This window comes from Poecile atricapillus, chromosome 15, assembly GCF_030490865.1.
Source record: "Poecile atricapillus isolate bPoeAtr1 chromosome 15, bPoeAtr1.hap1, whole genome shotgun sequence".
NCBI classification, from domain to species: Eukaryota; Metazoa; Chordata; class Aves; order Passeriformes; family Paridae; genus Poecile; species Poecile atricapillus.
Window position 1 is genome coordinate 7,185,381 of NC_081263.1, and position 24,637 is coordinate 7,210,017.

The 24,637-nt window shown below is 50.1% G+C and overlaps 1 protein-coding gene across 4 annotated transcripts; it reads left to right on the plus strand.

Annotated features, from left to right (window-relative positions):
- Positions 1–864: 864 nt before the first annotated feature.
- Positions 865–20,838, plus strand: STMN3 (stathmin 3). Of its 4 annotated transcripts, XM_058850875.1 has the most exons (6): positions 920–1,041; positions 4,943–5,030; positions 14,659–14,754; positions 15,100–15,275; positions 15,740–15,931; positions 16,413–20,838. In XM_058850875.1, the coding sequence occupies exons 1-6, from the start codon at positions 934–936 to the stop codon at positions 16,470–16,472; spliced, it is 720 nt and encodes a 239-aa protein (XP_058706858.1). In that variant the 5' UTR covers positions 920–933; the 3' UTR covers positions 16,473–20,838. The 4 variants fall into 4 exon arrangements, with proteins under 4 accessions (XP_058706859.1, XP_058706860.1, XP_058706858.1 ...); XM_058850876.1 differs by lacking the exons at positions 920–1,041; positions 16,413–20,838 and adding an exon at positions 865–908 and having other exon boundaries at positions 4,882–5,030; positions 15,740–16,003; XM_058850877.1 differs by lacking the exons at positions 920–1,041; positions 16,413–20,838 and adding an exon at positions 891–908 and having other exon boundaries at positions 15,740–16,003.
- Positions 20,839–24,637: the final 3,799 nt, after the last annotated feature.

The window sequence follows — 24,637 nt, forward strand, 5'->3', positions numbered from 1 at the left end:
AGCCGTTCCCCTTTGTCCTGTCACTACAGACCCAAATAAGAGGTTCCCTCCATCTTTCGTATCGGCCCCTTCAGGAACTGGGAGGAGCAATTCGGTCACACCGCTTCGGGCCGGAGGCTCCGCAGGAGGCTCACGGGCACTCAGGATCCGCTCCCACTCCCGTACTCCCGGGCCGGGCCGCACCGCCCGCTCCAGCCCCCGTTCCCGTGCCCCAGATCCCTATGCTCCGGGGTCCCCCCGTTCCCAGATCCCCGTGCTCCGGTGTCCCCCCGTTCCCAGATCCCCGTGCTCCGGTGTCCCCCCGTTCCCGTGCCCCAGATCCCTATGCTCCGGGGTCCCCCCGTTCCCAGATCCCTGTGCTCCGGTGTCCCCCCGTTCCCGTGCCCCAGTTCCCTGTGCTCCGGGGTCCCCCCGTTCCCAGATCCCTGTGCTCCGGTGTCCCCCCGTTCCCAGTTCCCTGTGCTCCGGGGTCCCCCCGTTCCCAGTTCCCTGTGCTCCGGGGTCCCCCCGTTCCCGTGCCCCAGATCCCTGTGCTCCGGTGTCCCCCCGTTCCCGTGCCCCAGTTCCCTGTGCTCCGGTGTCCCCCCGTTCCCAGATGCCTGTGCTCCGGTGTCCCCCCGTTCCCAGATCCCTGTGCTCCGGTGTCCCCCCGTTCCCAGATCCCTGTGCTCCGGTGTCCCCCCGTTCCCAGATCCCTGTGCTCCGGTGTCCCCCCGTTCCCGTTCCCAGATCCCTGTGCTCCGGTGTCCCCCCGTTCCCGTGCCCCATGCTGCCGTGTCCCCGTGTCCCGGCGGGCCCGCACCTCCCGCTGCGCCGTTCGGAATCCCCGCGCCGCTGTCACGTGCCACACCAACGCGTTCGGCGCGTCACTTCCGGCGCGCTCTCGCGAGAGCAGCGGCGTTGCCCCGGTAACGGGCGGGGAAGGCGGCGGCCATGGCGGGCCCGGGCCGGGGGGAGGCCGGTGGAGCCAGGGCCGGGGTGTCGGGGAGCGAGCGGGGCTGGGAGCTGATGGCGTCTCATGAGGGGCCCCGGGCAGGAGCGGTGCGAGCCCGGTGGGGTTTGAGCGCTGCCGGGTCTGAGGGAAGCGGGTTCCGTTCACCCAGACAGGCTCGGGTGGTTCAGCCTGAGGGTTCCGCAGCCGCTTCCCCCGGGGCGGAGGCCGAGGTTCGGTCCCGAAGAGGCGGAATATCGGCTGTTCACTCGCGAAAAGCTGCCTTTCCAAAGCCTCCCAGCCCTGTAGGGGTCCCCCGCGCCAGGGCCGCCCGGGAATGGCGTTTCTCCCCTTCGGAGCGTGTGATAAGCGATGCCCTTGGCCAGAGCTTGTCTCCGGGGCCCTGCTGTGCTTTGTGCTGGGCTCGGCCACCCTTGGGCGGTGCTGCACGCAGGAGAGGGCACAGCACGGCAGGATTCTTTGTGAAACCCTCGGCGTTTGAGGTGGGAGGGTTCTGTGGCTTTATGTTGAGCCTGTAGCTCCTGCGTTAGGAACGGTAATGAATTCTGACGGGTCTCTTTTGTTAGGGGTGAATGTGCCGCTCCTTTGTTCCAGGCTTTTCTCCAGCGCGGTGCTCCCACCCTTCAGTCCCCTGCCAGGCACATCCAGGAATGGCTTTGTCGGCATTCCAGGTTCTTAGGCCGTGTGATTGTGGTGAACTGCTCTGAATTGATAGACTAGCCGGTTTTGTCAGAATCTGTTTAATAAATGTATAGGCTTGGTTTACCTGGATCCCCAGATTTTGTAAAACTATGTTTTACGCATCCATATGGAAGAAAAGGCAGGAACAAAATACTTCGTACTCTCATCTCTGTGGTTTATTGCTGTATCTCATGCTGTCACTGCATGGGTGTAGAACAGGATGTGGCTCCTTTTAATGTAGCTTTAAATTAGTTTACTCCTGGCCAGCTGCACAGCTTGTTTGTGTGTAGAACAGTTCTGATGTTAAAAGGAACAGACCTTAAGCTGTGTAAGCTAAACACTGTGTGATCTGTTCCCAAACTTATGGTGCCTCCTGTGTCATGGCGTTGGGTCAGAGGAGCTCATGGGTGTTGCTGTTTTGGTTGCTAGCCCTTAAATTCCTTGAGCTGAACTTGGATCATAAACTGAACCTGGATCATGAACTGTCTTAATTGCAGGGAATGGACTGGAGAATGCTGAGTTCTAAGATTCCTGTGGATCTTAGTGTGCTCCACACAAAATTTAACAGCTGCTTTTGCTCATGTTTCTGACTGTGAACACTTTAATGTGATACCAGTCACACACAATTAAGCTGCAGAAGAAATTTTGTGAGCGTGTGGGATAACTTTATGGCAGAAAAATGGTTTAGAACTCCTCATAAATACATGGAATACTGTGTTGTTGTTATTTCCTGTAAGTACATCTTTCCTACCTGGAAGAACAATATCAATAGTGTATGAAAGGAGATTATTTTGCCTTGTTTCGGTGCTGTTGGTAGAAGCAGTGTCACCTGCTGAGAGAGGGGAGCTGGGAGGTGCCCAGCCCGAGGCAGGAGTGGGCTGTGAGTCAGCAGGTGCCCGTGTCCAACAGCAGACATGAGTCAGCACCGGCCTCTCCGCAGCTCCTGGAGGCTGCTCCTCTGCACCAGTGACCTCACCTGACCAGGGCTGCAGGCTCCCTCCAGCATTGCTGGCCTTCTAAAAACAGAACAGAGGAAATGGGTTATAAGTTTAGAGAGAAAAATATATTCCTTGTTGTGGAGGTTTAGTGAAGCTGCAGCATCTGTTGGGATACAGACATGATAAATAAAGGTGTTGGTCTCCTGCTGGATTGTCATCTTGGTGTTTGTCTGCCTAGGATAAAACCTGAGTTCTTACAAAGCTGGAGCTTGGAGAGGGAGGAGAGATTTCAAAACCATGTCCGAGCAGCACAGAGAGTTGTGTGACAGCCCCTCACCCGCCTGTCCCTGCCAGCCCAGCCTGGAGGAGCCAGGCCATCACCACTTCTCACTCATTACTGGGTTTTAAGATCTTCAGTAAACTATTTTTAATTTTCAAGGGAAAAAAAAGGCAACGTACAAAACCAAAACCTTGTGAAAGATGATCCTTAACCTCTGTGGGGAAGTGGCTGAACCACACGAGGGACTCCAGCAAGGGGAACACTGCTGCTCTGCTGAAGTGCAAAGTGAATAATGGCCATGTTTGTTCAGAGGCTGCCCAGGCAGGATCTCTCTTCCCAGATGAGGTCCAGATGCTGCCAGAAGAGCAGGAATCTTCAGTAATGGGACAAGAAAACCATGAGGACCATCTGTGACACTCCTGTGGTTGGCATGAAGGTTATTTGCAGCTTTTCAAATAGGGGAGCATTGAATTGCCATTTGTTATCTTTCTGAGTTTTTTGTTTGCCCTTCAAATTATTTGATTTCTTTTAATCCTGATAGTCGAGAGCCTTTCAGTCCATTTACTGTTGGGAAATAACACAGCTTTCCACCTTCACCTTCCAAATCATTTGCTTCCTTTTTCTCACGCAGTGTATTCCAGTGGGACACGTGGCCATGGCATCTTGAAATCATTCCACACCCTTTCCTTAATAAAAGGAATAAAAGTCATGCTGGATTGATGCCAAAAGATCCAGAATGTTACAGGAGGTAGCCAGACCCTCTTGGGACTGCTGGGAATATCAAAAGCACAGTTCATCCTGAACAGAAGGGGGAAATCATTCCAGCAGTCAGGTGCCTGGGATGGCTGCCTTCCTCTGATCATGCTTCATTTTTGAAATACACACAAGATAACCTGTCAAGTTGTAGATATCCAGTCCAAGGAGAAAGTAGAGAGAGTTGGAACTACAAAACAAGCCTTGGACAGAACAGGGAGCAGTTAAAGGTTATTAAAAAAAACTACCATTGCAAACACACATTGAAGATGTGTGGATAGTGTTCATTTTATTCTGAATTAGACATTTTCTCTATTTTTCTTTTCTTCCATGACAGTGTTAGAATAGGACGCTGGGAGATTGAGGGAAAAATTAAGAAAGAAGAAAAAAATCATTGTCTTTCTAGCTGAATTTAGTAGGCAGTGTCTGTGGCTTCTGCCCCTGAGCAAGCCAGAGCACTGGCAGGTATTCCAACAACTTGTGGTTCTCTGCAGCAGCTGGAATTGTTTGGGAGTGTCTGCATTGCAGCGTGCCAGGAGGTGTGTGGGTTTGGGAGGATTCCTTGCTCACAAGAGTGTGTGTGGTGCTCTAAAAGCACAGAAACATTGGCCCCTGGCAATAGCCACAAATGGAAATTATAGAAAACAGAAAATTATAAGATGCCTAGGATGGGAGAGAAACCCAGAGAATTCTCACTGAAATAAAAAGGCTCCATTCTGCTCTTTCTCCTCTACTTTTACAGCAGTTTCCTCCCCAAACTGCAGCTCCTTTAGTGCCTCAGTGCCAGTGCAAAAAAAAAAAAAAACAAAAAACCAAAAAACCAAAAAACTAATCCCATTCCTAAAAACCTGCTGGGATCCCTTCTCCCTTTGCTGTTTGCCTAAAGCTGCTGCAAGGTTTAGGATTTTGGTTTCACACCTCAGCCCAGTCAAGCCAGACCCCCAACCTGGCCCTGCAGGTGAGGCTGCCTTGGAATGGCTGGTTTAAAAAAATAAAAAAAACCCTGAATTTGCTTAACTCTAAGGGAAAAAGCGGTTTAGCCCATCTCGAGCAGACAAGAAAGGGAGGAAGAGGAGGAAAAAATCCTCTTTTGCCAGCGCCCAGCTGGGTGTGTCTCGCCCCCCCGCCGTGGGGCTGTGTTCCTGGCAGGCAGGCTTGCCTGGGAGGGATCTGCCGTCAAAGCCACCCAGGAAAGGAGGCCTGATACGCTCATTAATATTCTGAACTAGTGACCCTTCTTTTTCTTTCCACCCCTCGCCTTTCTCTGGGCGCTCCAGCCTCTCCCCGCCGCGGATGGCTGCAGCCCCCTCCAGCTGAGTCAGTCCTCCCTCCCCGCAGCATTGCAGCACCTCCGCAGCTCCTGCGCTCCCTCCTGCTCCTGCAGCACCGCTCCGCTCCCGCCGCAGCATGGCCAGCACCGTCTCAGGTAGGACAGGCGGCTTCTCGGGGGCTTGACATCAAAGCACTTCTAAAACCATCAAGTTTTATATATATATTTATATATATATTTATCATTATTCTGAGGGTTTGAGTTTGGTTTGTTATTTTTTTTTTCCCTCGTGGGGGAGTTCTGTACTGAGGAGGCAGCTGGTATGGCAGCATTGTTCCCCTTCCTCCCCCATACACACACACCCCTCTGATGCAAGATAGCAGGTGGGCTTTTTATTTTAATATGAATACACGTGTGATAAACTTGCCAGTTTAAAGTATTGCTGCCATTTCATTGTGCCATTAGAAGATGCTGCTACGTGCCAATTAAATATTATTTTTGTAACATCGTAGAGCTTTTTCTTTTTTTTTTTTACTGAGAAAAAATTGTATGCGGTGCAGCTGGATGTAAGGAAATCAGAAATTACATTTTGTTTTGTGAAGATCATGCATTGCCTAAATTGGTAATGGAGAGGAAGACATGGGCAAGAGTCAGTAATGCCCTAAAAAATCCCCCAAAGCCAGCCAGAAGAACCTGGATGGGGTTTTGTGTATTCTCCAGGCTTCCCAGCTCCAGATTTCTTGCACAGCTCACATTTCTTGTTTCGAAGATGATACAGGGGAGCGGTCCTCTGATGGCGTTGGGTGAAATGAGATGCTGCAAGGGAAGCCCTTCCTCCCTCCTGCAGCAGTGCCGGGAATCACAGCTCGGCTGCCCGGGAGCCTGTTCGGGTTTGGCTTCAGGATGGCAGCCCAAGGATGCTGTGCTGCTTCAGTCCAGCTTCCTAAAGACCTGTCTTGCCCCCTTTGACTGGGAAGGAGACATTCAGGTGGCTAAAACTGAGAGTTTGGGTGAAGGAGAAAAGCTTGAAATGGTACAATGAAGAGTGGGTGGATTTAGAGGGTCTTTTTCTTTTAGGAAACCGATTTTTTTTTTTTTTTTTTTTATTACTCTGAATTCTGCAGCTCACAAAGAGGGGCTTGGGAGGGGGAAGCAAGATTCTGAAGGGCTGAGCAGGAGCGACAGACAAAAAGGAAGAGCAGGCAGTGCTTTGTGCCCCCCAGGCAGGGAACCAGCCCGCAGGAGACCAGGCAACACTTCTTGCTTCTTTCACTGCCCTTTGCCGTGGTTTCCTGCCGTGCATTTTCTATTCCTTGCTCCTTTTAAGAGACAGTAGATGCAGGGGGAAGAAGGACAGAGAGATGGAGGGGCGTGTATCTGGGGGGAGTATAAGGGTGCAGCTGATCCTGAGTGGGCTTTGCGTGCAATTAAAGACATAAAGCAGCATTGTAAAAATGTGTTTATGACAGAAATCCTGCAGCTATTGTATATATTCCTGTGAGTATCCCTGTCTCAATGAATGTCTGCAGCAGTGCACTCTTGGGAGGTGCCACCCATCTTCTGCCTTCCCTACCGAGCAGGATTGGACCTCGCTTGCAGAGAGGGGGTGGGAGGGAAGGCTCAGACTTACCAGCCCTCTAAACCAAGGTTGCATCAAACTTGAGATGGACGGGGTGGTGGATGAAACACACATAGGCAGAACACGGGATTTCCAGTTGGTGCATTCTCACCCTCCCATCCCACTGCACGCCCATAGCACATTTTGTCCTCCTAAAGATGCAGTTTTACTGTCAAAGAGACTTAAGATCATGAAGAAGCGTGAAATGGGGCTTCCTTGTGACTCAAATCAAGTAGAGAAGCAATTTCAAGGAGTAGGAAGTCATGGAAGGCAGTGCTGTGGCAGGAGGGGAGAGAATAGGGCGCTGTGTGCCAAGGGAGGGTCGGGGCTGAGCCTCGCCCAGCTGCCTTTGCAGGAGCAGCTCCCCAACTCCCCATCGCCTACAGCTCGTACAGCAGCAATGGAGAGTAGCCTGGTAAAGCAGGAGAAAAATAATTAGGAATCCTTCAATTAAGGAATGAGTCTTGTTTGCTTTCTTCATTTTTCCCTTCTTTATTCTCAGCAAAAGCCGATCCGCGCCGAGGGGAGGGCAGCTGCAGTCGTCTGCGGCTGATGCCCGCGGGCTTATCCCCCTCGGGAAGATTTGCCTGGTTTGTTTAAACAACCAACCAAATCCTCGGGATGAAAAGAAACAGGGCTTGCTCCCCCGAGCCTGGCTGCCCTCTCTCTTTTCTCCGTGTCACCTGCGGCGTTTTCTCCTGGCCGCGGGGGCTGTGTCGGTGCCGGAGCCGCGGGATGGGCGGCACATGCTCAGTGCCGGCCGGGCTGCGGTGCCGGCCCTGCTGCCGGGCAGCCCTTGCAGGGCAGAGCCCTCGCACCTCCTCAGCAGCCTCTGCTCGGGCCTTGGTGCTTTTGTGCACCGCGGACCAAGGGTCTGGCTGCGCTCTGCAGGGCTACGGAACTCCCCCCACAGTTTGTAGTATCTGTGTTGAATAAAGAGAGCTGAGATTATGAAATGATGCAGAAGGTGACATCCCCACCGGCTTTCTCCGACGCTGGCGTGTCTGAGAAGGTGGAGCCAAGAAGAGACACCAGGTTGTCATTCCTGGCCTCATAACTGGGCATGGTAAATGGGCCTTGGCAGATACCAAGGTTTCCCCATCCTGCACTGAAATGTGAGAGCTGAGGGACTTCATGTACCTCTGATCGCTTTTTTGGGTGGCATTGAAGGACACTGTATGGTGTTGCCCTGTCCTGGCATCTCTTCTGCTCATGCTGGAGAGTCAGAATCCTTTCTATCAAGCTCTCCATCTCTCTGTGTTCTCAAGAAATAATTAATGTCTTTTTCTTTGGCTGTTGAAGAAGTCTATGTGGCCTTAAAAAATTATGGTTCTTTTATTGGGAATTCAGTTTTACATGCCAAAAGAGCCTATTATTGTAGGCATTTATATTTTTTTCACCAGAGTATCTAAACAAGGGCTCTAAATAGTTAGCAAATACTTGTTCTTTCTAAAATATAAATAATATCTTGTTTATTGGCACCATGTAGACTCTGGGAAGATGCTTCAGATGTCTCAAAGGAGCTCTTTCTTGGAATCTGTCATTGTTGGTTCAGATCTGGTGAAGGCACTGTTTCATCAGATGAACACATTTTCCTTCTTTTGAGTAAAAGCTGAGATTTAGTGGTCTGATGTGGCAACCAGCAGGCTGCAGATAAGCCCATTGTGACAGCAGTGTGGGAAGCAGAGAGGTGAACGGGGTCAGTGATTCTTCAGGACAATCCTTGGAGGGACCTGAAACTCACTCAAACTTCTATACCCTTAAATTAATTGTAAACAACATGCCTGGCTAGTCCCTCACAGATGTTCTACTGACAAAGGCTTTATTCATCCAGATGTGAGTTATGATTTAAAAATTAAAGTCTCCCCTCCAGAGGGGAGTCAAATCAATGGGCTACAATTTAGAAAATACAAAAGAGCCAGAGAGCAACCAAAGACCATGTGCATGTGCTGTGGCACTTTGGCACCTCCCAAATGGTGATATTCCTCCAACATATTTCCAAATAATCCTTCTATTCTTTCAAGGTACCTCTACATGATTATTGTCCTTCTAGAGACTGTTATCCTTTCTGAATTTGTTTACACAAATAGTACCACTATATTATGGGGAAATATAATAATCCTCATTTAATGGAAAGGAAACCAAGATCCAAAGAGGCCAAATGTCTGTGGTCATACAGCATGTCTGTACCTCACACATCATGGCATTGGGCTCTGTCTGACTGTCTCATAACTTCTTCCTCATCAGCTCCACAGTTCTTTTGTAGCTCTTTTTCTCACTCAAACCTGACTGTGAAACCTGTGTTTGCCCCAAATCCACAAACACTCTGGATTCAGCTGCTTACATTTGGTTCCTTCCTATGCTTTTTCAAGCAACACAGGCTATGCTTCTCTCCTTCCAACAGTAACCCCCCAGCCAGGGCTCTGCTGCACAGCTTTGGGGCCTTCTCTGTTGCTGAGCCCATACAAGAGGAGATTTCCCTGGCTATTTTCCTGGGAGCAGCCCACACGTTCCAGTGCTACAGCTCAAGTGATTTGCTGATGCTTTGACTGTGCACAGCACAGGTTGTGGTGACATTCATGAGCTGCCAATAAAACCTGGGGGGAAGGAGGTGGGTGATTGGAAACCATTCCTGGGCAACAGTTGAGCAGATGTCTGACAGAAGGCAGAGTAAACCTCACATCTGCCTGTTCTCATGGATGATTCCACATGAGCCCATGGTAACTTCTGGGCCTGGATCTTGTGGTGTCCCTATACCATCAGTGTGGGCTACAACTACTGAGCTGACAAAAACCTGAAAGCCCTCAAAAACCCAACCAACCAACCAACCAACCAACCAACCAACCAACCAACCAACCAAAAAGCTAAACAAAAATCCCATTAGTGTTTTCTTGTTCTGTAAGATGTGCTGCTGACTTGTTTGTGGAAGCTGGGGAGCAAGAAAGTGGAAGTGCATTAGGCTGAAGGTCTGGCCAATATTTTTATGATAGGATTCATAGCAGGGGAGAATATCTAGAGCTTGCTGTACTCTCATGGCTTGTTGAGGACTCTGCTTGCTTTTGTTGTGTGTGTGGCATTGCAGTCTGTGCTGGAGGTCTCAGTTCTTTCTGTCTTCTGTACCTTCTGTTTAAGCTTTGCCTGCATTTATAATTGGCCAGTTCTTATTTTTTCATGAGATAATATTCATTATGGAAATTCATTCTTACTTCTCTAAAGTTATCTTCACAAACCAAATTATTTTCTTGTAATAACCTTCCTCTGACCTTGCTATCAGACAGAGCACATCCAGTCTCTTCCATTTAAATTTCACATCAATTAGCCTTGCTCTGCCTGTGGTTCACTGTGACTGATGCTGTGTTGGTGTTGTGTCAAGATGGCCTCGCTCTGTTTTGCTGGATGCCACTAAATACCACCCCAAAACCTGGCTGCAGCTTAGCTTCATGTATTCAGGAAACAGAACAAAACTTTTTAATGAATAATAGGTTTCAAGCCCCCAGGCTTGGAGCCGTCCAGGCACATTGTGAGCAGGAAAATGAATCCCATTGCTCCTGCACCACACCATTCCCAGCTGTTCCTCCATCTCTGGCACCACCAGCACTTGGGGAGCAGCTGGATAATGTCTCCAGGGGTTGACTTGGAGATAAACACTTTACATGGATCGATGGTGTGCACAGCACTCCTGCAAAGCCATGGGGACATGGAAATGCAGGATGTTCCCTACAGCACTAGAGGGAGCACAGGAAAGGAGCACCCTGAGCCTCCTGGTGCCTTGGTGGAGGCTCAGGACACCTCCCTCCTTCTCTTTGCAACAGGAAGAAAGTGGGTTTTTTCCCAGGCAATAGATTCTATTGTAATACAATATGCAGAGAACAGTAAGAAAAAATTTTAATAAAGATTGATTGGCTCATGGGGTGTGGGGTGGAATACAACCAAATCAGAATCAGCCTGTGCTGATTGCTGGGCATAAATCTTCAGAAAGGTTGAGGAACTGACTGCATCTTTATGGATTGTAGCTTAATCACTGCTCAGATTCCTCTAAAGCCGACAAAATGTGTGTTCAGTCCACTTTACAGGATGGGATGCTGATATATTTTCTCTAACTTCTACAGTTTATTCACTTATTGGTTTACACAACTCAGTTATTTGCAATGTTTGAACTGTGATATGTTTGATAGGACAGCAGTAAAACATTATGACAGTGAGGAAGACCATACCAGAGTGAACGAATTTGCTGCTGATCCTTCTATTACAGTGTTTGCCTTAAAAGAGAAGTAAAATATCACTAATTCATACCTGAGTGAGCAGCCTATCCTAAACCTCTGCCCACCAGGGAGGCAGAGTTCTTGCTGCACCTCTGAGACTGAAGAAATGCTTTGGTATCAAGTCCCTGAGGACCTGAGTAAGATTAATTTATACAGAAATTAAATATTTGCTCAGTGCAAGCTGAATTTATTTTTACTAAATTAACAGAAGTAAAAATGCTAATAGATGCTCAAGTAAAAAGTTCAGCATTCCCTGTCTAATTGTTCTAAAAATATGTACATTTGTGCTCTAGATTCAACCTTTCTGGGCAGGAACTCCTTGGCCATGTCATATTCTGTCCAGCCAAATGCCTTTTCCTGGTTCAAGGATTTTGTCCACTGGGATAAATATGTCCTCAAAACCTTAAATCTATTGCAAATGAGAGTGTGGATAACTGAAACAATTTCTAGGGCTGAGGTTGGCGATCTTTTGCCCCTGAGTTTTAAGCAGCTGTGATTGAGCCAAAGTCTTGTTTCAGGAGATCTCAGGTTTGATCTTCACTGACACAGGTTCCTAAACTGTGACCCAGAGGTCATGGGTCTTTATTTTAGTTACTGAGTCACAGGATGTACCTCTCCTCGCAGGATGCCTTTTCTTGGCTTAGCCTGATGAAACAATTTGTCACAGAATGTGTCATGAGTGCAAGGATATCACTGCGATGCTTCCGTGTCCCGCAGGTGCAACTGCTGGCTCTGGAGCACAGGTGTGGGGATTTCAGGGATCCATGTAATTCTCGGGGCATGGATTCCTCAGGATGTAAATTACATTGAGGGGCTGGACTTTGTTCAGAGAAGGGAACAGAGCTAGGGAAGGGAACAGAGTCTGGAGCACCAGGAGCCACTGAGGGAGCCGGGAAGGCTCATCCTGGAGGAAATAAGGCTCAGGGGGGACCTTCTCACTCTCTACAACTCCCTGACAGGAGGTGCAGCCCCCACAAGGTGGGGGTCGACCTCCTCTCCCAATTAACAAGTGACAGGACAAGAGGACATGGCTCAAGTTGTGCCAGGGGAGGTTTAGATTGGACATTAGGAAAATGTTTGCACCGAAACGGTTGTCAAGGGGAACGGGTGGAGTCCCCATCCCTGGATGGATTTAAAAGCCGTGTAGATGGACACCTGGGGACATGGTTTAGTGGTGGGCTTGGCCGTGCTGCGGGAACACTTGGACCTGATGATCTTGGAGAGCTTTTCCAATCCGAACAAATCTGTGACAGTTCCGTGCTCCTATGGTTCTATGATTTCTTCAGGGCTCAGTCCTTCCCCCGTTCGTGTCCGGCCCCCGCGGAGGTGCTGAGGGACAGCTCCCGGCCGGGCTCAGCGGAGGTGCCAGTCCTGAAGGGACAGCTCCGGGCGGGGAGCGCAGCGCCGGCAGCTCCGGGGGGCGCGGGGGGCTCGCTCCGCTGCCCCTTCCCGCTGCTCCCCCGCCCGTCCCCGGCAGCAGGAGCTGCTCGGGACCATCCCCGCCGCTGCCCGGGCCCCGTGTGCCGCTAATTGCGGCTGCCGGCTGGCGCCGGGGGGCAGCTGCGGGCTCCGGGGCGGGGGAAGGACGCAGAGCGCTTCCAGCGCTCAGCACAGCCCTGCCGCAGCCCTTTTGTCCTCTTGCTCCTCTTCATTTTAATTGACAGAGAGGGACGGACAGTTTGCTCTACAAAAGGGAAAGCGGGACAGGGGAGATCCCGATGGAAAGGAGGTAGCTGTGAAATCACCACGGCAAACCACCAGAAAGGCAGGGAATGCAATATGGAATCATCTGCACACAGCCCAAGTCGTGAAATACACAGCACTGTGCTCTGTAACAAGGGCTGTCAGAAAATTAAATTGAATTAAATGAGGGGGTCAGGGGTGTGGCACATCTGCCTCATGCCTTGGTTCCACCCAGGACCAGACATAATGGTGGAGCAATGACCTTGTTTACTGGCTTGTTTGTATTAAATGATAATGTCGAAATGATAATAAATGATAATGTCTCTCATCTATTCCCAGGGATCCTCCTCAGGGTTTTTGGCAGCACATTAGGAGATGCATTAGCTTCCTGCTCTGTGCCACGACTTTGGGCCTCTCAGAGGCTCTCCAGAGCTTTTTTTTCATTAAGAACAAAATCAAAGATGTCCAGCTGCCATTGCTGGTGTAAACTATTCCTATTTGGTTTATATTTAACAGAAGGACTGGGCAGGAGGTTCAAATCAGAATGGGGAGCAAGCTAAAAAAGTGTTCAGTCAAGATATGAGCTTCAGGGATGGTGGTTTAGCAAAAGAAGAGTGTTAATTAGAGTGAAGTTCTGTACCTAGGAGGAAAAATAAGTGCAAGCATGAAGCAGGCATCGCTTTTCTCACTCAATTAGCTGTGGGAAGGCAGCAGAGAATACCTAAAAGATGTTCCTAAGGCCACGTGATACACACAATGTTACTTCATTCAGAATTGTCCTGTGTCTAATGCCTCTTCAGATCAGAGTTCTGGGGATTTCCCTGTCCTGGCCCAGGGGAGGGTTTTGCTCTGAAGGTGGCTTTGGAAGCTGTGTTGCAGAGTCCCCTCTGGCTGGAGCATGAAATGAGCTCGGTACAGAGGGGACAAACCAAGGCCAGAAGCAGCAGGATCTGTGGGAAATCCAGAGGCAGAGCCAAGGAAGGACAGCACAGCCTGTGCCTGTGGCAGAGGCAGGAGGAAGGGCAGCACAAGGACACTCAGGATAGGTTTGTCAGGACATTCAGCCACAAAGACACTGTCCCCACGAGCCTGGGTGTCACCCAAGGAGCCAGCCCAGGACAGAGCCTCACAGGACCCATGAGGCAGCAGCACCCACTGCTGAGCCCCAGCTGCTGACCTGCCTCATAGGACTGATGCTGTCAGGGTTTTACTGATGTGATAAAGAATGTGACAGCCTGACAGAGCACCTCACTGACTTCAACTCCTTCTATTCTGAGGTTCTTTGTCAGCAGTGTGCAAACAGTTCACTGTCTTAAATGTGCTGAACTCCAAAAATACAGGTGAAGATTGCCCCAGAAGCAGATTACTGCAATCTGTGTTGGGGCAGCACTTGTAATCACTGAGGATGCTGTGGTGAATCCTCTGATCACAGAAACAGTGAGCAAACTGGAGGACTCACAGCAGCAGAGCTCAAAAGGATTGTTTGTTTCCTGTCCTTTACAGAAGGGTGGTTACTGTGGTCACAGACTGTGCCAGCTTCTGCCTGTGTGGGCCAAGGTGGTGGCAGAATCTACTCACATCCTCCCTGATCTGCTGCTGCAGGGCAGGAGTTATCTTGTGAAGTTGGGGCCCAGCTCTTCCCCTGGTAGCAGAGCCCCTGAACAGTTTTGTCACTCAAATGCCCCTTTGTTCTCCATATTGCTGAGTTCCTCTTGCCTCTTCACCCTCACCTCAGAAATGGTGAATTGTGAAATATTCCCAACTCGCCAGGGCTTGAGCAATGTTTCCAGGTGACAGTGGGCATCATTTATCTCAGAGACTGGAAATTCCACTTCTAGTGGAGAAAGGGTGGGGCAACTATCCCAATATGTTTAACTAAATGGGCTGCAGCGTCCCAGCTCCTTTGGAGGAAAAACCCTGCACAGAAACTTATGCTTCTGGATGTGTTAAATCCCTACTGTGTGCATTCCCTAACATTTGCCACACTGGCAGCTAATTTAGGCTGCTGTAGATCAGACACTCCTTGGGGACCTTTTGGCAAGCTATGGCAGCATGGAAACATCTCCACAGAGTCTGGTAGCTGCAAATGGGATTTCCTGGCAGCATGGAAAAGCCTCTATAGAGACTGATAGCTGCAAATGGGGTACTTGCTTAATTTCTCAATGAAAAAGAGGTGCTGTTGCCATTAGAATCTCTCTCATTGCTATTTCATATTTTTCAGCCTACAAGGAGAAAATGAAGGAGCTGTCTCTGCTCTCCCTCATCTGCTCCTGTTTCCACACCCAGCCCCATCCCAACACCATCTACCAGTATGGAGGTAGGTAATCTGCTCCCACAGGAGCTCCAGCAGTGTTGGGATTATTCTCCCAAAGGCAATGTGGGAGCTTGCCAGAGTCAGAGTCTCTCTGCTTCATGCTGGGGTGACATACAAGATATTAACAGCAATGTGACCTTTCTGTAATTATGCCGTGACTTTAAATTAATTGCATTTGCATGGAGGGGATGAAGGTGATCGCTAATCAAGAAATTCTGGAGATAAAACAAAATCACCCAGATTAGAACATGGGAAAATCCTAATTCCAGTGTGAGGAGCTTGATGACCTCAGATTGCTCTCCTGAATGGCACAGCTTCACAGAGTCACTGTTTTTTTTCTCCACAAAGATATGGAGGTGAAGCAACTGGATAAGAGGGCATCAGGCCAGAGCTTCGAAGTGATCCTGAAGTCCCCTTCAGATTTATCTCCTGAGAGCCCAATCCTTTCCTCCCCTCCCAAGAAGAAGGACCTGTCCCTGGAGGAGCTGCAGAGGAGGCTGGAGGCTGCAGAAGAGAGGAGGAAGGTAAGGAGATGTCCTATAGAAGCAGTGACTTTTCTGGTACTAATTGCACCAAATCTGAAAACTCAGCGGGAGTAATCTAAAACAGCTGGCAAGTGTTCTGACACTTGTTATTCCACTGTAGATTGTCAGGTGAGACATGGGTGAGGTTCTGCAGTGTGATTTAGGCAGAGAATTCTACTCCATCATCATCATCATCATCATCATCATCATCATCATCGTGTAGATGTAGCACTTGGGGATATGGGTTAGTGGTGGGCTGGCCAGTAATCTCAGAGGGCTTTTCCAACCTAGACAATTCTATGATGGCAGGAAAAAGGTGTCAAAAGTATCTTCCAAGCAGGAAGATTGTATGGGATGGAGAGGGTGGCAGAGTGGTTTGAGCAGAGAAGGGAATCAGAAAGCCTCCCTGGGGAGATGGAGGCTGGAAGAGCCTCTCCAGTGGCCTCACCCCGCTCCCTCGGCAGACCCAGGAGGCGCAGGTGCTGAAGCAGCTGGCAGAGAAGCGGGAACATGAGCGGGAGGTGCTGCACAAGGCACTGGAGGAGAACAACAACTTCAGCCGCCTGGCCGAGGAGAAGCTCAACTACAAGATGGAGCTGAGCAGGGAGATCCGTGAGGCACATCTTGCTGCCTTGAGGGAGCGGCTCCGTGAGAAGGTGAGTGTGACCCCCGGGATATGGCTGGGGGTGCTGATCCTTGTGGAAAAATGGGGTCTGGTCCCAGTGTGATGGGTACAAGGGACAGGGTGTTTTCTTGGTGCTGGTTGCTGAGGAGGAGATCTGCTCCAGAGCAGCATGAGGAGGTGGGTTATGTCCTTCAGGGTCAGTAGAAAACATAGCCTGGATAATCCTGATAAGTTCAAGCGCAAAGCCAGAGCATCAGGTTCACTGAGAGATGCATGAATGAAGGGTTTTGCAGGAGAGAGGAGCCAGGACCGTGTTCACTGGAGGTTCCATCACCTCCAAGTTCCCACAGATGATCCTTAACTTCTTGCAAGTGTAACCCCCACCTTTGGGGTGTTTTGGATGGGAAATTGGTCTTTTTTTTATGTCTGATGCAAATCCTGTGTGCAGGAGGAAAATATTTATCACAAGAGCAGGGCGTGTTAGCTCGGTATCATCTCTCCCATCTTTGCAGGAACTGCACGCAGCCGAAGTCCGCAGGAACAAGGAACAGCGGGAGGAGATCTCTGGATAAAGGGCTTTTCTACACATCTAGCACCTGATTCCTGTTAACAAACCAACCAATTGACCAACCAACACGTTTTATTTTATTTGTCTAGACGCGTCATTCGGTTCTCCATCCCCCCTCCCATCCCCCAGCTACACGCTTCTCTCTGCATCCCTAATCGTCAGTGCTTGTGGGGATTCACAGATCATAGGGACCTCTAAGCAGAATAGCAACTAGTTCACATCAAATAGAGAATCAATGAGTCAATCAGTCAATCAAACAGCTTCTTTGAAGGGTTTTGTCTTTTTTTTTTTTTTTTTAAATATTTCTTAAACTGATGTTCAAAACAAAACCCAAATGAAGATATTAATAAATTCAACCAGCAGTGTCACAGAAATATGGATCTCTTATCCAGAGCTTTTCCTCCTCTTGGTGTTTCCTCTGGGCCAAATATCAGTTTCAGAAAAATGGGAAGTAAGTGATAATTTCTGTGTGTGAAGTAAAATAGGGAGCAGCCCCCTGTTTGCCCATGGTGGGAGAGAGGAAGGAGAGGGATGGATGGCTCAGGACTTGCAGTGTGCAGAACCCCAATCTTTTGGCTGCCTCCAGAGCCAGCCCAGTTAGGCAGTGACCACAGCCCTCACCTTTGGGTGATTTTTGAGAACCCATGTGGAAGCAGCTGAGGGGCTCCACCCAAAGCTTGGTGCCAGGTGCCACATCACAGCAAGTCCCTGTCACGGCAGGCACTGCCTGATGCCCTGGCTGGCCATTGAGCCACCCTCTCCCCGGCTGAGGGGGGACTGAGAGGTCTTGGCTGCTCTGCCCAGGAGAGCTGTGGGTGGTGATTTCATCCCCAGCTCTGTGGGAACCTTGGGAGAGACCCTCAGTCTCCTGTGGGCTCCCCAGTGCTCCCACAGTATAGGATTCCACTCTGTTAGGAGAGCAAATCCAGCAGAGACGGTGCATGGTTGTGAAATAGCCTTTTAGTGAACAGAAGAATCCTTTCCTCTTTCCAGTGATGGATGTGGCTCTTTGGGGCCATCACAAGGCAGATTGCTGGGGACCAAATCCTGGGGCTCTTTTCTGTTCTCCATAGAATTCCCAGCTGGATGTGGGAGGGATCCCTCCATGGCCATGGCTTGATGTCAGGGGACTCTGCTCCTAAAAGGAAGGGCTACCTTACTCCCAAATCCCTCCTCCTGGGCTGGGGGGAGGACAGGGCTGTGCTGTCAGTGACAAAAGAAAATTAGATTTAGGGCAAAGAAGGGAACTGAGGGTTGAATTTCTTAACAGTAGCTAATGATCAGTTTATAGTAGCAGCTGTCTTAGATAAGCATCTGTGTAGAGCGTGGCATCTCCGCCAGCATCACCTCATTCATATAGTGACAAGAAATTTTAAAAAGTTTAAAAAAAAATTTAAAAAGTAATTTAAATGAAATGTTTGTGTGTAAGAAATGGTTGAAACTGTCAGATGTCTGTGTCCCACGTTGGTGGGATCTGAGAAGGTATCTGCGAGATATTAACCCTGTCCTACTCTCTGTGGTGCTGAGTGTTTGCTTGGTGTGTAATTCTGACCTGGAGCTTGTTGTAAATACTGTTTTTAGTACTATGATTATTATGATTATTATTATCAGAAATGTTGTACTCATGAGCAAGAGTTGAAAACAAGAGAAATGGCCATTTTCACTCTCTCCTGGGGGCTCAGAAGGAGTCGGAGGCTGGGCCAGGTGAAGGCAGGGTGCCAGTGGGATGCTGGACCAGAGAGCAGCTGGAAAATGATGGAATTGGGAGCTGGAGGCAGCCGAGTCCTGCGGGCAGGGCAGTGAGAGCGGGGACGGCTGCTCCTCGTGCTGGGAGGAGAAGGAAGGGCTGAGAGGAAGAGTAGAGGTGATGCTTCAATTCTAGTACATATAATTAATTAAGTGTTGATCTAAACCTCCCCATGTGGAGGTTCCAGGTGGTTCCCTGCAACCCTGCAGAAGCTGGAGGATCTGTCAGGTTTAGCACGTGTTGGAAGAGGGCTGTAACAGGTTGTACTGGTCAGAGCTGTCCTCCTAAACAGCTCCTGAGTCTCCAGGCTCAATTCCTGCCTGGAGCTTCCCTCTTGGTCTCTTGTGCTGCCCCACACCCCTCTCTTCCCCCTCCCTGGAGCCCAGATGGGTCTCAAGTGGGGAATTATTCTTGCAATAGCTTTTCCTGGCAAAAATTCCCATGGCAAGTGCAGAATGGCCTGGCAGACGGTGCTCATGCAGGTGTGAGCACTGGGAAACTAATTTTTTTCCCCTCTGTCAGGTTGGTGCAGTGAGGGATGGTGGATATGGCTGGAAAATGTGTTACTGCAGGAGAAACTCCTGCACCAGAGGAGCAGGGACATGCAGGGAGAGTTGTGCATTGGTAATGTCAGGGAGCTGCTGCCGAGACACATTGTGCCAAGGAAACAGCCTCAGCTGTGGGGCCAGAGGCTTTACGTGTCCCAGAGCCATGTTTGCCTGGTGCAGATGGATGGAGCAGGGATGTTCAGGAGCTTGTCCAGTGCCACTGGGCACTATCAGGGAAATGTATGACTGCTTTGGCTGCACAGTGTTGGCTGGATGAGGGGTGTCCACCCACTGCTCCAAACCCATTGTGGCCAGGAGCTCATGCAGCACATGGCTTGGGCCAGGATCATGGTTATTCCATGCCTTTCCATATCCTTTCATGCTATTGGCTATGTGCAGCTGCATACTTCATGCCTCAGATGAGACTAATTAAGTATCTTCATTAACATCCTTACTGCCCCAGCCTGTGTCATTCCTGGAGCATTCCCATGTACCATGGATGTGGACATGGCATGTAACCCTCCCCCAGTTCTCGGGGTGACCTTCCTTATTGTGGGTCCTGTGGTCTCCACTGATCCTTGAGGATGTTTATGAATCGAGTTCTGAACCAACACTTTTCAGCCCCATTTTTGCAGCAGCATATGGACATGGGAATGTGCCTGGTAAGGGGAGCATCCTCAGGGCACCCACAGCATCCCCACCCAGACCTCAAGTGTGGCAGTGGTGTGAGGGAGGAAAGTCAGGAGGGTGACATCATCATGTGCATGCATAGGCCTTCCAAGAGCCCTCCTGGAGAGGAGCCTTTGATTGGGGCAAGAAAGAGGAGCTGAAGCTAAATGAGCTCCCAACTGGCGCCAAGAGCCGGGCAATGGGTGAAGCTGTAGGAAAGCCAGGACCACCGGCCTCACAGCCCAAATTACAGCTCTGCACCCACATTATTCCCTGCAACAGAGCTCAGCTCTGCCTGTAAATAGGCACTCCCAAGGATGCTGGCCCCTCCGACTGCTTCTGGACTGAGCCTATTCCTTGTCTTATTATTTTGGAGCCATTAAAAAATCTTGCTCTAACCCACTTGTGGGGTTCCCTTTGAGTTGACCTTCCAGGGCCGGTGGGAGTTGAGGAGTTGCATGCATCCTACCTCCGGGGTAGGTCGATATTGCTGCTCCCTTTCAAATGTAAACTTCAGCTTGCTTGCTTTAGCTTAGCCTGGTGTGACTCTCTGGCCCTGGCTCTGCAATCCTGCCTCATGGGATTTGTTATATCCCACCCATGGCATTCCCGTCCTCCTCGCAGTGGCTGTGCACCCGGCTGTGCACACGCGCACAGAAACGCATCCGTGGAAATGATATATGCACATACACTCTGATACCACTTGAAATGAGTCAGGGAATGGCTGTTTACGGTGCTAGAGATTTCTTACTCTCCATGCTAGGGATGAGATGACATAGTAAGACCAATAAACTCCACCTTTGTAGTCAGTTGTCTTTAAGTAAAGCAGCAGACAGGCACTGGCCCATGCCTATGTGGGTGCTCTGTGGTCCCCAGGGTGCAGGGACGCAGGGGACAGCTGGGCATCCCTGCCCCAGCATCCCCTGTGCCTCAGTTTCCCACACCCTTTGACAAGGGGACAGAGATGCTCCCTCCCCATGGGGACCACGGGAGAGCCAATGCCTCCACATCTCTAAAGTGCTCTGAAATGGAAAGTACCAAAGTATGGAGACGGGATACGCAGCTGTGCACCCCAGGAGGAACACCCCGGCCTGTGGCTGCAGGAGAGGGTTGGAAGATGACTGTGGGCACAGGGCTGAGCTGTCACCCCAGGGCTCAGCACCCTGGCTGCCCTCTGGGCAGGATGTGCTCCTCCTGCCACAGCCCGGGTCACCATCCCTTGTGCTGGGTGGAGAGCTGGCGCAGTGTCACGGAAAGACTTTCCATCCCTAACAGAGCCTTGTCCGGTTCCCTTTGGTCTGCCACGTGCATTTCATTGTCAACTTGAGGTTGTTGTTGTGCAAAAGAAGTGATCATGAAAAAAAATAAAGGAAAAAAAAAAGAAATAAAGTTGGTATGAAACCGTATGTGTTCGTCTCTCTCCAGAAATGGGTTGTTTTTGTTCCAACAGTTCTCTTTGTATTGTGAGAATCCTAATAAACAGCATTAGACAGAAAACTGACCTAAAGATTTAAGAAAATAGACCCTAATCCTCTGAATACTCAGTGACCGCTTTTTCACACCGCATAAAAGAGGCAGAAATTGACAGTTTATCACCATTCTCAGAGGAACAAAGTAATAAATGCTTGAATGAGGGTCCTGCTGCCACCCCCTGTGGCTGGGAGTGAGGGTGTGCAAAGTCTTTACACAGGAAGATTGAAAAAGATATAAAACAGTTACAAATACAACAAATGCAGTTCTAGAAACCACATGAACTTCCTTATTTAAAACTCCAATGTCTCCTTCATGAGTTTTTCCTAAGAAGGTATCCAGCCTGGGCTGGACAGAGCGGGAGGGAGCAGGGCTGTATTCCTCAGGGAGATGGAACCCCAACCAATGAGACCCTGCATGGTCAATGCTCCCAACCCCATCCCTGGAGCCAAGTACACAAAAATGTCCAAAAGCTGTAGCTGAAAACAGGGAAATTTGTAATCCACAAGGACATGTGGGAGAGGGTGCCTGGCTGCTTTTCCTGGAAAGGTTTCCCCACTTCCCTTTTGGGGAGGGCTTTTGCCACCACAAACAGTGCCCAATGTCACTGGCCACTGTCCTCCCTGTCCTTGAGGGGATATTGAAATAGCAGCACCCTCCTGGACTGTCCCACATCTTGTGATCCCATCAAAATAACCAGGGTGGGAGACTTTCCACAGAGCTCAGCAGCACTCAGTGCACAAGGAGATAAAGTGAGGGGAAGGCAGGGGGGATAAGTTTTAATTCCCAGGGCAGTGTTCTGTAAGGGCAGGGAGAACAGTGCCAGGACAGTGCTGGGGCCATCACGGTGGTGGCAGTGGCAAGCAGCCCATGCCTGATGCTTTTCCCATGTGTCCTCAGGACGCTGCTGCCCGCATAAACAGGAATTCTATTTTTGCAGCTTGACCTTCCTGATTCTGGAGATAACAACCTGACTGCAAATGCAGCATTGCTCACTCTTCCTCTGAGATTTGATACAGTCTGCTAACCCAGGGTCTTCTAAAACATGGATGTAGTTAAGTAAACCTCTGCATTTGTCTTAGGAAAACAGGCACAGTTCTTGGTGCCAGACAATTCAAGACACATTGATGAAAAGGAGCATGGTCACCTCATAACTAGTTAATTCAAGACACTTCCTTCATCCTCTTGTGATCTGAAGGAGAAAACCACAGAGGCACGGGATCTGTTGGGACAGGATGGGGTGGGAGGAGCAGAAGGAATTGTGGAGAGGCTCCCACCACTGTGCAGCCCTGAATACTGAAGGCTTGTACCACACTCAAGCGCTCATAAAATCATAGAATCAAGGAATGGTTTGGTTCCAACACCTTCCCATGGGCAGGGACACCTTCCACTATCTCAGGCTGCTCCAAGCCCTCTCCAGCCTGACCTTGAACACCTTGAACACCTCCAGGGATGAGGCAGCCACAGCTTCTCTGGGCAACCTGTGCCAGCACCTCCCCAGTCTCACCGGGAAGAATTTCTTCCCAATATCCAATCTAACCCTGCCCTCTGCCAGTGCCCCTTGTCCTGTCACTCCATGCCATGTCAAGAGTTCCTTGTGCAAAAAATCAAAACCAAGTCAAGAAAGCAAAATACCTACATAACTCTTGAAGGAATCCCTACAAAGTGTTTGAGCTGTGCCTGAGTAAAGGATCAGAGGCTCTGCCAAGAGCAAAGGCTCACCTGGGCAGGCAAAATGCAGAAATTTTGCAGAGTGATTTGGTTTGAAAAATAACAGCTCATCCTCTTTCAGCAGCCTTGCTGGCACCATGGCTGGAGCGAGTCTGCCCACTGATAAAGAGGCAGAGCAGGGAGCAGATTAGGTGCCAGGAGGTGTAATCATCCCATTCTCTGTGCTAGGAGGATCCCAGAGACCATCCTGGGATCTGACAGCAAAAGCCAGGTTTTGCTGTCCAAGAGGCCACTGATTGCTGGGAAAACCGGTGTAAGGCAGCATTCCTGGGGGTTTGCTGCCTTCTTACCAACTTGATAAGGCTGCTGCTCTTGGGCACTGTAGGGAGATGGTTTTAGTGGAAAAAGGGACCTTTTATCAGTCCTGTCCAACCCCACTGGGGTCCCAAGGATGCAGCTGCCAGGGAAAACACCAGCAGTGGCACCGGTAGAGAGACAGACATACTTCCATGGAAAAGGGAGCCACCATTTCCAGCGGGTGATTTAACCTTGCTGGTTACCTCTGGTTATCTTGGAGAAAGAAAAGAAATACGGTTTCTTGTGGAATATCACTTTAATGGTATTAGCTTGGGTAGACTGGTGAGGAACATGAGGGAAATAGAGGTAGCAGCTGGTTATCAGGCAGGGTTGGTTTGCATGGGGACAAAAAACAACAAAAAAAAGAACCTTGGGGGGAAAGAAATAAATAAATAAACCACCAAAAATGTATCAGACAGCATCATTAGAAATTTGTGTAAAAAGTACTAAACAGACCAAACGTCACCTGAACACATGTCAGGAAAAGCCACCCACCCAGTAGCTGTGAAAAGCTGACAGAATGGAAACATAGCGAGCGTTTCCAAAAGGGATTCACGACTTTTGGGGGCCTCTGGCCTCACTCATCGCTTCCCAGAACGTGTTAACCACCTACTCACAGAAGAAGTGCAATGTGGTAAAATTATGCAAAAAGTCCTCCCTGAGAAATTTTTGAGTGCCTCCCAAACTCTGGGCCTCATAGGCACAGAAATGGCAAAAATTAACCAAAACCTGTGACAGTTCATGGTGGCTGGGGAAACAGAGAGCAGAGTCACAGCTAAAGACTTAGTGCTGATAAGGACCAGCAGCACCTTGGGGAAGGCTCGATCAGGAAAACAAGAGCCTGAATCAAACTGGTCAAGGGCACTTTTTGAATGCTGGAAATGGCCCTGGGGAGACCTTAGAGCCCCCTCCAGTGCCTAAAGGGGCTCCAAGAGACATGGAGAGAGACTTTGGACAAGGGTATGGGGTGACACAGCAAGGGGAATGGCTTCCCACTGCCAGAGGGCAGGTTTAGATGGGATATTGGGAAGAAATTACTCCCTTTGAGGATGGTGAGGCCCTGGCACAGGGTGCCCAGAGAAGCTGTGGCTGCCCCATTCCTGGAGGTGTTCAAGGAAGTGTTCAGTCATGAACAGCTGAGGGCTTTCACAAAACCCTGGAAAGCCAGAAAGGGACACAGGGCTTGGGAGACACACACAGGAGACATGGATTGGGACACACAGCCCAGGGGGAACATGCAGGGGGCACAGGGCGGATGCAGAGCCCATGAAAAGGATACACAGAGGACATGGGGGGCACAGAGGACTGAGGAGGGGGACACAGGGGACATGCAGGGCACAGGGCACACACAGAGAGGACATGGAATGCATGCAGGACCTGGAATAAGGACATGCAAGGGGCACGGGAGCGTGCAAGACTCGGGAAAGAGACATGCAGGAGAAAGGGTGTCATGCCGGACCCCAGATGGGGACAGGGAGGGGACGTGGGGAGCACACAGCAGACACATATGGGGCTCACAGCCCGGGGGGGACGTACAGGGGACACGGGGAGGATGCAGAACCCTGGGGGGGCAGGCAGGGGACACGGGGGCATGCAGGACGCCAAAGGGACAGGCAGGGTACAGGCTGCGGGGGCAGGAAGGAGACACTGGGGAGGGGGGGCGTGCGGGGCAGAGGGGAGACACAGAGGGGACACGGCGGGCAGCAG

Bases quoted from the DNA above. Each gene is read 5' to 3' on its own strand.
- STMN3 (XM_058850874.1), top strand. From the start codon at position 934: ATGGCGGGCCCGGGCCGGGGGGAGGCCGGTGGAGCCAGGGCCGGGGTG. The intron at 5,031-14,658 runs GTAGGACAGGCG...CATATTTTTCAG, and splicing joins CATGGCCAGCACCGTCTCAG to CCTACAAGGAGAAAATGAAG. The intron at 14,755-15,099 runs GTAGGTAATCTG...TTCTCCACAAAG, and splicing joins CACCATCTACCAGTATGGAG to ATATGGAGGTGAAGCAACTG.